Below are 12,568 nucleotides of genomic sequence, written 5' to 3'. Positions count from 1 at the left end.
TGTCAGTATGGTTGTACTTATATCTCGTGTGTCATTATGCTTGTACTTATATCTCGTATGTCAGTATGCTTGAACATGTATCTCGTATGTCAGTATGCTTGAACATATATCTCGTATGTCAGTATCCTTGAACATGTATCTCGTATGTCAGTATGCTTGAACATATATCTCGTATGTCAGTATGGTTGTACTTATATCTCGTGTGTCAATAAGAATGTTCGATATCTCGGATTTCAGTATGCACGTGTTAATATCTCATTCGTCGGTATGCATATTCATTTTTATCTCGTTTGTCAGTACGCCTGGTCGAACAGTCTGAAGTCCCTTAAAACAGAAACAAGCTAACCTCATTATCTTGGTGTTGGTATACGTCGAGGTGATTTAGTCCTTTTAAAGGGATTGGGAATATTAAAGGTGCACTCTCACAGATATACCCTTTATACAACGTTGTTTTTTTGTCTTGGAAAGAGCAAAAAGAGCAATTTTTGGGGTAAATATCTGCAAACCAATGGTGTAAGATTGCTAACAAAACAAAACAGATCGTAGATTTTCATATTTCCGTTCGAAAACTGATGTTTTGTGGCTTAGACCGTTACTAACGGTTTAAGAAAAATGCTAATAACATGATTTTTCTACTTAAATGTGAAAATCTGCGATTCGATTTTTTGTCAGCAGTCTTATATAACTGGTTTCCATGGATTTTCGCAAAAATTGGCTCGTTCCAAGACAATAAATAAAAAAATGGTCAAAATGTTAAATCTGTGAGGGTGCAGCTTTAAAGGGATTGGGAATACTAAAGGGACATTTTTTTATAAAAACATGTTTTTGGTAACAGAGGGAAGATAATAAATCGTGGCATGCTTAAGATTTTTCGCGAGTTTTAGGCCCGGTGATTCTTAATTTGAGTCCGAAAAAAACAAAGTCGAGTAAGAAGTTCAGTAAGAAGATCCTTTATTAATATAATAACGATAGAAAATATAACATTTTTATCTGATATAGACATTTAAAAATATTTAAAAATCTTTTAAAAGATCACTCGTTACACAAACACACTAAATCACATATTCATTAACATATCAGAGGATTTCATATTGCATAGGGACTATATGATTATTCTGCTTAAGTATAATTGCAATTAATAATTGCGAAAATAAACACAGTAAAACATACCAATAATAAGTCTACTAACATCACTCAACTGCTTTATACACAGTTTTGTATCACTTCGTAACATTTCGACGCAACTGTCAATACAATGATACCAAATATCGGTACCGGTATATATATACTTTTATACATTATGCTCCCAACTAATCATGTCTAAGAATCATGGCAACGTCTTCGCGTTAATGAATGGAATTAAAACATGTGTGAAGATTGGCTCCGTCGCTTTTAATGCCAACAATCTCTCACTTCACTTACACAAACGTCAAATGAAAACATATAACAACATCATCAAGTTTATATTAACATAATAGGTCAATGATATGTATAACATTCAATCAAGTACAATCGAACCCCATTGGCTCGAATTCGCTTTGCTCGATTTCCCCGTTGGCTCGAACTGGATGTTAAGGATCGAGAAAACAAATTTACCGAATGAAATCACTCCCGCGCCCGGCTCGAATTTCCCGAGACTCGAAGCAATTCGCCGGTCCATTGAACTTCGAGCGAACCGGATTCGACTGTATGCGTACACTGTTAATAACAAAACACATAAAACGTGGAGAAATCTGGTAACTGTTGTCAAGTCAGCTAATACGACTTCTGCTGTTCCTTGAGCCAAGAGTCTTTGGTAAGAACGCCGTCGTCACCATCCATGGTGATATCGATCTGCGCTGTTTCCGCCAGTTGTTCGCTTCCTGGTTGGTTATTATGGTACATCGGGTTAACGAACCCATCGTCTTTGGCACCACCACTGCCAGGCGAATTGGGGAGGCGATCAAATCTGAAAAGTATATGTAATTAACAATAATCTTATCACGTTATTAGAGGGACAGGACCATGTGTTTTAGGGTCAGCTATCGAAAGAAATAATTTAGTTAAGTTTTGTTTAGTTTAGAGTTATTTATTTAAAGCTGCACTCTCACAGATTTACCCTTTTGACAACTTTTAAATGTTTTGTCTTGGAATGAGCAATTTTTTGCGTAAATATCTGCAAACCAATAGTAAAAGATTGCTGATTAAAGATGAGATCGCAGATTTTCATATTTCCGTTCGAAAATTAATGTTTTATGGCTTAAACCTAACGGTTTAAGAAAACTGCAAAAACATCAATTTTTGAATTTAAATATAAAAATATGCGATCTCATTTTTTGTCAGCAATTTTATATAACTGGTTTCCATGGATTTTCGCAAAAATTGGCTCGTTCCAAGACAAAATATTAAAAAGTTGTCAAAACGTTCTATCTGTGAGAGTGCAGCTTTAACAACGATTGCGAAACAAGTTACAACACCATTATATTTATCACTCTCTTTGACACAATTTTACGCGAGACGGTGGTCTTGTGTTGTGGGGGAAACCGGAGTACCCGAAAAAAAACACACTTGTCCGGCTTGGTGACCACGAAACAAACTCACATGCGAGAAACAAGAAATAATTTCGTGTGAAATGCTAAAAAAATGTTTGTTTAATGATAAACATTATCAAAGTTCAATATGATTTTTTTTTGTAAATCATCATTGAAAATTGTAACAAAGTATGCTCTATTTCTCCGAAAAGCGTTAAAAACGCAATTGAAATTTGAATGGTTTGAGGCTTATATTTACAGAACTATGTTTAATTGCCTTTTTGCCAGCTGGTGGTTGTTAATAAAAGTAAGTAAAATAACTCTAATTGAACAGTAATAAAAAGTAATATGTTAACGAAACCCTTCTTCCTTGTGATGTTTGGTCATTTCGCGATGACTTCCGTACTTATAATTGACCAGTCGCCGATTGTCAATCAAGCAATCAGTTTACCTGACCAGACGCCACTTGTCAATCAAGCAATCAGTTTACCTGACCAGTCGCCAATTGTCAACCAAACAATTAGTTGACCTGACCAGTCGCCGATTGTCAACAGAACAGAACAGAACAGAACAGATATTTTATTAGACTTATACAATTGTACATCGTCTTAATACATATAGTTATACATAAGTTCATGTCATTTCTCTAAACAAACTAAGAGGATTTTTTAACAAATTTAAGGCATGTTGTCAAGCAAAAGTCAAGAATTGATTTCTAAGTAACTAACCTTATAGTATGTATTACTTGATAACATTGGCAGTGAGGACAATTATCTTTAGTAGTGTACTTATGTCATGTTATTAATTATTGAGTTGCGTATAACAAATGCTTGTTTCATATATTTACAGACATTCATAATTTCAGTCTTGTCATACGAAGTCAGTAATTTATGAAACTTAAAAACAGATGGATTTACATAATACAGTGGTTTTATAAAAAGTTTACGTATTTGCGAATAGCACCTACAAACACAAATGAAATGAAATTCATCTTCCAACCAAACAATTAGTTGACCTGACCAGTCGCCAATTGTCAACCAAACAATTAGTTGACCTGACCAGTCGCCGATTGTCAACCAAACAATTAGTTGACCTGACCAGTCGCGGATTGTCAATCAAGCAATCAGTTTACCTGACCAGTCGCCAATTGTCAACCAAACAATCAGTTTACCTGACCAGTCGCCGATTGTCAATTAAAAAAATCAGTACACAAATAACAGGATGATATTTTATAAATAAATAAAAGCAAAAGAATTGCATTCTCCAATGGGTTAACTGAAAACCATCCAAAAGTGGTCTCAAAAAGTTAAAGTATTTGCTTTGGCGACTGGTCAATTGGCTCGAAACAATGAAATTAAAATATTTCAATATTGTAATTCGTATGCACCTAGTTCCATGTTCAAAGTTTCGGTTAGTGAATTGATATATGAGCCGTATTCCGTTCATATAGTTGAATCTTGTTATGTCGAATCCTGATATCTCGATGTTCTTATTATATCGAACTTTTTTAAGAATGGGCTGGGTTTAGTTAGATATGTTTGGTGTTTCGCTTATATCGAATGTTCGATATCTCGAAGTCGTTTCCGTGGTCCTAACGACTTCGACATAGCACATTTTGACTGTATTTTAAAACGTTTGCTGAAAATGCAGGAATGGAAAAACATACTTGACAGGCTGCATCTGGCTAGCATCCACGGTTGAGTATGTGTGGTCGTCTACGCCATAACCTCGCCGATCGGGGGTGGGCGTGGCGCTTGGTGTTGCCTGGTAACCCGGATTCTCTATGGCCACGTCACCTTTGTTATGGAATGATGCCGTGGAGTATGGGACTTCCGAAGACTTCCTCCTAAAGCAAACAGGATTAGGGATCAGAAAAAAATACAAAAGGGGACTTTTTGATTCAGCTATGGACCATGAGTTTTAGACACTAAAAAGTCATAGAAATTGGTTTTCGGCTATGAACTTTTTTTTAAAAATCTTGCATTTCAACTTATCGATAATCATATCTTATGGTTATACGACTAGACCCCAAGCAGAGCTTTTGAAAGAGTGCCTTCTTACGGTTGTACACGGACCGTGCACGAGAATTTTGAGTAATCCCACTAGCCGATACATTGTATTTAGAAAGGCCATGATAATAATCTAATGTTTATCTTTCGGAAAAATATTTCTATTTATCTATTGTTAAATCTATATTTATTTATTTATTTATTTATTTATTTATTTATTTATTTATTTATTTATTTATTTATTAATGCATTTATTTGCTCACTTATATATGCAATACATTTATCGTCGCATAAATCAAATACAGTTACTCTTTTACAGAAAATCTCGTACTGTATCTATTACAAATACCATATATTTACAATGTAGTAAAATTAAATGAAAACAACGTGCTGGATTGAACAAACGCCTCTTTCGTTCAGATAAAGTGATTGCTATGAAATCATGGAGATATCTAGGACAAATACTTGACGTGTTCTTGGCACACGTGTATTGCCTCACAGACTCTAAATGAGAGACGAGAGACGCCCAGCGTGACAAAACCAACGAAGGCCGACTGCACATACATTCACACTATCCTTATTAATACAAAGAGCTTCCAAATAGTCAGTTAAAGTGACACTCTTATTCAAAATCAATACATACACATGTATAACGAACATCAATTTTAACTGATATATATTTAACTACTTCCTAATAATGCATTTATGAAAAATATTAATTTCTGATAACAAGATTGTAACCGTGTATTCAATAACAGAAAACGCAAAAATATTAAATGATTGGTGAATGCTAAAAGATTTACTGTGGTCTACTGTAGTCTCATAAGGTAGAAATACCGTGTTTTATGCTCATTTTTTAGACTCGGTATCCTTCATAAGAACCATTGTTTTCAACATTTATTCATCCTTTTAGGAATATTTAAACAATATTATTAATTGTGGTAAATCTTATTTGGGAGTAAGAGTGCATCTTTAACCAAACGATGACTTGGGATGAATGGGTTATCAGTCTAAATGTAAAGTCACAATTTCTAACAAACTTTAAAACATTAATGATTTGTAGAAATGTTTCGTTTTTTTATTATTAGATTAAAAGTATCGTCCAACAAAATTTTATTTCTTGTACAATGCCATACGTTCGGAAAAAACCCAAAGCATAGGACCAGCTACAAGGGTAAAATTTAACGGAATGATCGTTTCTTCGATGAAACTGACAGAATTCTCGACATTCGGAATACCTCGGCCATTTTCCATCGAAAATATCCTCGGATGTATGTGGGCGGTTTACAATCATGTCAGAAATCTTAATATTTAACTACGCTGCAAGAAGATCGCGTAGTAATTTCAATTAGGCAGTTAAAATTAATAACTTGACTCTTGGAAATCTGAATCATTCATGCAATAATTCACATCACTGGCAATCAAGAGTTTCACTTTAATGGCAAAATCAGCAAAAATACATGTTATTGGTCAATTAATTAAAACTTTTAAACGTTAAAATGCTTAAATTAATCTATACTTTTATTTAAAAGTAAACGAACCCCTTCTACTAATGTACAGGCATACATCCGAGGTTGATTTCGATAAAAAATGGCCGAGGAGTTCCGAATAAGTTTTCAAATATGGAATCACCTAGCGTTTATTACATGTGCCTTGTAGTGCCGCAAACGTCTAAGACGATGACAAGATGTGGCGCAAAGGCATGCTCAATCCACATATACAGTCAAAAATCGCTATGTCGAAGTCGTTGAGACCTCGGGAAATATTTCGAGATAACGAACATTCGATATAACCGAAATACAAAACATATCTAACTAAACGCAACACATTTTTTAAGAAAATTCGACATAACCATAACAGAGTTCGACATAGCGAGTTCGACTGTAGTTTACGTTTGACTAAAGGATAAGCTAACTCTAAAGCACCAGTCAATAGTAACCACGGCCCCCCAAGGTCCGGGGGTATACCGGGGATAGCCGGGGAAATGGGCCGTGTTTTTACCTTCCCAATGGCCCGCAGTGCCGGGTGAATGCGATGGTTTTATGTGCCTTACTTAGGGTCCCTGGGGTGCGGGGGCATTTGGCGGTTATTTTACCATTAGTTCGTTCCCGCAGGGCGTGGGTTTTACCCGGGCTTGGCTGGACCGAGAGTCAAAGTCCCGGCTATTCCCCAGACCTGGAGGGGCCGTGGTTACAATTGACTGGTGTATAACCCTTTTAAAAATACTTTACACAGTTGAAAACACGCTAGGTATAAATATATAGAAAACTCTACAAACGTTTTCGTTACATTTTTTTACCCGTGATAAACAAAGTGTGAACTATATGCTACGTGTACTTACTTTCGAAAGAAGACAAAGGCTATAACCAACACTAGTGCCACAATTATGACGACAAGGATCACAATCCCCGCTGTTGCCCCGGCCTGGGAAATTGCTCCGCCACTTCCGGTCTGGGCATCCGTAACCGCCACGTTAGATGCCTCTGTAAGAAAAAATTCAAATATATACAACTAACGTTCTGCCTGTACATACTTTATGCTAATTTCGTCGTCAGTTTTGTTGCATGTAAGATTACGTTGTAAAATGTATTTATTTCAGTTTCAAAATCATGTTACAAAATACTCCTTCCTGTATAGTAATGTTTTTTTTCTTTAAACATGTACATTTTTTTATTTGAACTGCAGGATCGGAATTACTTGAAATCATACATATTGAAAGATTCTAACACTGGTTTGAAGTGTTATTTAGTAAAATTATTCGATGAAACATGTTTTCAAATTATTTGAAAATATATACGTTTTCAGTGACACCACGTTTCATACTGTTTGCAGGTTAGCAAATACGGCATTGATATTACGACTTAAGGAAACACAACCAGGTTCCACAAAACAAATCATGAATGTAGGCTGATGTTATTGAAACTTTGTACAAACAATCGTCAATGACCGTGGTCCCAACGCCTTCGACAGAGTAACATTTGACTTTATGTGAATTTTGGATACCTGGGAGCCGTTTCATAAAGAAGTATAACCACAACTTTTACGATATCGTAACTTGGAAGGTATGGTAACCCCAAGTTTTTGAATAATTTTAAAAGGGTTTTATTAGGAGAAAAAATACCGAAAACAACACTGGACACCAGCTTTGTTTGGGCTTGGGAGATTACAATATATACGTCCGAATTAAGGTAGAACCAAAAATATTAGCATAATATTCATTTTACGGATAATGGGTCCATCTAATCTACGCTCGTATCGTACTACCGCTTTTTGGAGGAGTATTCCTGACTAGTCATACTTTTTCGAAACTACTGGTTGGAGAGCAGAAGCCGGCGGAAAGCAGTAGCCGGCAATCGCTTTTTATTCGTGTTTTTTTTTAAATCTTCTTACAATGGTAAAAAAGAATCGTATCCAAGCAACACCATTTGCATCGAATCCAACACAAAACGTACGTTTAAACATTTTATTTACAAAAAGTATTGGAAATGTCAAAAGGTTCGCCAACTTTCTCGTGGGGGAGAGAACGTGAATGTTACTGCGCATGCGCAATTGAATAAATTTGCATATCTAATTATAGCACTAGCATTTAGCGACAGTCAAGTGTTGGTTATAAACGATTATTCGTCGATGAATCACAGCAAAATGTATTTTTTAAAAAGCCCATTGAAATGATATTTGCATATTGCCTGTCAATCGCTTTCAAACAATATTGAGACATATTCAAAATTTTATGTATCCATGGTGTGGTTTTAGACGCGTTGTTAAAGCGAGACTACTCCAGCGCTTGGTTACCAGTATTACTTCCCTGTTCAATAGAGGCGCGTCCTGGGGAAATTATACTTAATAAGCCGATAAATATCGGTTTTATAGTCAAGGAGCGGTACTGAAATAAAACTGCCGGGTACTGCTTCTTATAATCCGTAAATTGGCACTAATTGATTACCCCCTTTGTGGCCCAAATTAGGCACGCGCTTCGTGACGACACAAATATTAATATTGTAAAGTTAGTAGACCTTGACCCCTAGTTTAATAAAATGTAAGTATTATTTCCGTTACATTTCGATCTACCGAGAAAATCTTCAAAAACATGCAAAAACTGCCGGCTACTACTCTCCAACCAGTAGGAGCTTATTTGAGCATTTTTTTCAACATTTATTTGATTTTATGATTAAAAGATTCAATTAAATTGGTAACCCAGACATGATATTTAACTAAAAATATTAATACAACCCGTTAGTCGTACGCCAGTTCATAAGATGACCTCAAGCCTTCAAGGTAATTTATTTTATACTCGAGCGTATAAATAATCAACAAGCTATGCCCTTGCATATGGTACCGACATCATATGGGGTCACTAGGCATACCCATTTGACATAACTACGGATGACGAGATGAAATATCAAGCTTATTTACACGGGGGACCAATGGTATAAAACTGGGCTGGTATTCAATATTGGTCTTAATTGGATCCAAAAACGATGTAGCTAATCGGATTGCGTGCCATAAATAACGGACCTATACAGTGAATGGATTCATTCATGTATGACCATAAGATTGACTGTAGTTGCATATTGAATACCAACCCTGGATAACGTATCCCCAGGTTATCGTATGGTTTAAAACTGGGCTGGTATTCAATATTGGTCTTAATTGGATCTAAGAACGATGTAGCTAATCGGATTGCGTGATATAAATGACGGACCTATACAGTGAATGGAGTCAATCATGTATGACCATAAGTTGCATATTGAATACAAACCCTGGATAACGTATCCCCAGGATATCGTATGGTATAAAACTGGGCTGGTATTCAATATTGGTCTTAATTGGATCCAAAAACGATGTAGCTAATCGGATTGCGTGCCATAAATAACGGACCTATACAGTGAATGGAGTCAATCAAGTTTGACCATAAGTTGCATATTGAATACCAACCATTGACAACTTATCCGCAAGTTATTTTTTCGTTAGTGTGCACATTTAAGTAATTTAAACGGTCAACAGACATCATTGGATTATTATTGACCGATCAATAAACAATAGACTAACTTTATCCAAACCAAAGAGTTAACTGGTTGTGCACAATCACACATCTTTTACTTTGCCTCTCTTTCATTTCTTCTTCGTTCTTTCACATACTATATTATTTGTTTCTACTTCAATACACTTATTTAATTTAGAATAAAGTTTTTTTTTCTTTAGTAAAGGTTGTTGCATTTAAAGTCTCTCATTCAATTACCTAAATTTTAAACATTATTTAATATAAACTTCATCACTAATATCTGCCTCAAATGCTAATTGTAATTTATCATACCAGGGAAAAGAACTCTATTAGTTTATTTCTACCGTTCCATCCTGAAATTTGATAATGTATTTGTATTGAAATGTTGATAAATTTTGCTCAATAAAATATGTTTAAACCAACCGGTTTTATACAATTGGTTGCTGAATCTCTAAGATGGACACGTGTTACAATAAATTTCTCGTGCCACTCACCTAAGCAGACGTTTGTTTGGTTCCACGTGCCATCTGCGCGGCAAGTTAACATGGTAACGTTTGAGTGTTTTTCAAAGGAACTGCTGCACGAGTATCCGCATTTGCTGTTGATCTTGAAGTCACAGTCCTTTTGAATGGTAACGGATCCAAATGACATGTCGCATTTAACTTCTGAAATGTAAAAACCCGCAAAAAATGAATATTAGTTTTCCCATTGCAGTAAAAAGGGATATTTACTCTTTAAAATGCAAAATGATTTATAAAATATGGTCGACATTACTGTTCAATGTTTTTAACATTTAATTCCATCTTCTGTGTGTCATGTTTGTAACATTTTAAAATGGAAAACAAGTCCAATTGTTAATAACTTTTCTAACCTTGGGCCGATTTTTCTGATATTTGTTAAAGTTAACATCGTTGTTAACGGCATCGACGTTAACTTTTGAAGGTTAACTATTTTATGGTGAGATCATATAAAAACAAACAAAGCTGAATAAGTTGTCCAAAGATCACATGTATGTCCATGTTTTTATTAAGAGCAATAATGATTCAGTTGATAAAACAGTTAACTTAAACAAAGTGCTGATTAATCGGCCCAATATGTAAATTATTATATAACTAGTAAAGTGATAGAAAAAACACTGAAAAATGTGTAAAGTCACATTGTTATTATAAAAACATTCAAACTTTATCAAAGGTCACGTTTAGTTTTACCTTGACAAGCATTCTGTGGGTGCCATGTAAGGTCTTTTCTACAGATCACCTCATCTAAGTTGGGTAATGCCTTGTATCCGCTGTTACAGGTGTATTTGCAAGGCGTCCCGACCGAGCGGGTGTTACAATTAGTGGTGTTTCCGTATCGTAGTGCATTTTCTGGGCACGTTTTCACTGAAATTTACACCAATGATTGTTAAAGGATTGACAAATACATGCAGGGCAAAAAAAAAATTGTTTGGTTAGGGTTACATCCTTTTCAAAAACGGGTAGTGAAGGTAGGCTTTTTATTTTTTGCATTTATTTTTTATTAGGCTTTATAAAAGAACATTTGTCATCATTGGAGAATTATGTTAAAGTAATATTATGGCTTTAAAGGTTTTAAACAACATATTAAAACACACACATAAAAGAACAACATTTTTTTTTTTTTTTAACAACTGACTATTAAAACGGCGTGGTCAGCGCCTGTTTCGTAGTTAGGGTCGGGTAATCCAAACCAAATGTATTTTTAGGCCCAGTCGGGACCAGAGTATTTAATACAATTCTTAACCATATCCTCATTTAATTTATTCCATTCAGTTCATTTATCAATATTCCAGGTCCATTTATTCAGATAATTCTTAAAGGGTTTGGGAATATTCTGTCAAATCCAGATATATTCGTAACGAAAGTAGCTTTATTAGTGGTCAACATTTTCTTTTGTCCAATGAGAAGACAGTATTTCACAAGTGTTCCAATGCACTCATTTAAGTAAATCACCAAACCAATTGATTCATACTGATAAATTATAGATAAAAATCAGGTTAGGCGAAATATATCATCGGCCCGGTTAGTGGGTAGTTAACACAATAAAATGTGGAACACTAAACAGTTAAAGGTTGTTAGTATGTATTTACACAAAACAAATGGTTATGCAACTATGTCGCATCAAACCATATATTTCTGTCAAAACATACTAACATACATTAACCGTTGGTACTATCTTGCAATATATCAATGATTTATCACAGTCCTCCGTTTACTATACTGAAAAGGGACATTTCAAGTTAGGATACTTTATTTGAAGAACATTATTTCACACGAACAAACATCATCGTATACCCCCGAATACACTTCTGCGCCATGCTTCGTTGTGTATGAAGTGTAACGGAAGAAAGTATACGTAACTCCGACGTTGTTCCAACGTTAGCATTCCGACGTTGTTTCAAAGTCGGAGTCTGACGTCTAAAAAACTTTCATTTTCAAATAATATACAACGATTAACCAACGTCAATTTCTGACGATGTTACAACGTCTATCTAACGTCAATTGTTTGCTGGGTACTTTGGTTGCCGACGACGATCAGCGAATGATATATTCATTTACATTGCATTCATCAGCGTCGAATAAAAAAATAAAGGAAGGGGTCGATAGAGGGTAAAATACTTACAAATGCAAGGCTGGTCACTTTTAACTACCCACTGTCCGTTCACTCCACAGGTGAGTGATGGTAGTTTACTGTTGAGGGTGTACCCGTCCGCGCATGTGTACTTGCACAATTTTCCGGCGCTGACGTCACAGTTAGCGGCTATTTGCGCTAATCCATTCATAAGCGTCATCGGACATTGTGGCACTACATTAAAAATGGAAGAAATCACTTGTAGACAAATGGCACTTGTTATGGATAAGATTGTTCTGCAAATTTCCGCATGCCACGCCAAGGAGTAACATTATGCGTTATCAGTGTGTGTATACCACGTGATAAATTACGTCATAAATGTAACGTCGGAAGGCAATATTTAGCTTCAAATGAAGTCTTTAAACAAAGATAACTTGACTACTTATTCACCATTTTAA

General features: G+C 35.4%; 1 protein-coding gene across 1 annotated transcript; it reads right to left on the bottom strand.

Moving 5' to 3' along the window:
- Nucleotides 1–927: 927 nt before the first annotated feature.
- Nucleotides 928–12,338, bottom strand: LOC128243686 (uncharacterized). Its single transcript, XM_052961589.1, has 6 exons — nucleotides 12,162–12,338; nucleotides 10,730–10,903; nucleotides 10,016–10,186; nucleotides 6,861–7,002; nucleotides 4,177–4,356; nucleotides 928–1,948 (listed from the first exon to the last, which is right to left on the bottom strand). The coding sequence occupies exons 1-6, from the start codon at nucleotides 12,328–12,330 to the stop codon at nucleotides 1,756–1,758; spliced, it is 1,029 nt and encodes a 342-aa protein (XP_052817549.1). The 5' UTR covers nucleotides 12,331–12,338; the 3' UTR covers nucleotides 928–1,755.
- Nucleotides 12,339–12,568: the final 230 nt, after the last annotated feature.

This window comes from Mya arenaria, chromosome 8 (assembly GCF_026914265.1).
Source record: "Mya arenaria isolate MELC-2E11 chromosome 8, ASM2691426v1".
NCBI classification, from domain to species: Eukaryota; Metazoa; Mollusca; class Bivalvia; order Myida; family Myidae; genus Mya; species Mya arenaria.
The sequence above is the reverse complement of the archived record's forward strand: the minus strand, read 5'-3'. Positions and strand labels throughout refer to the sequence as shown.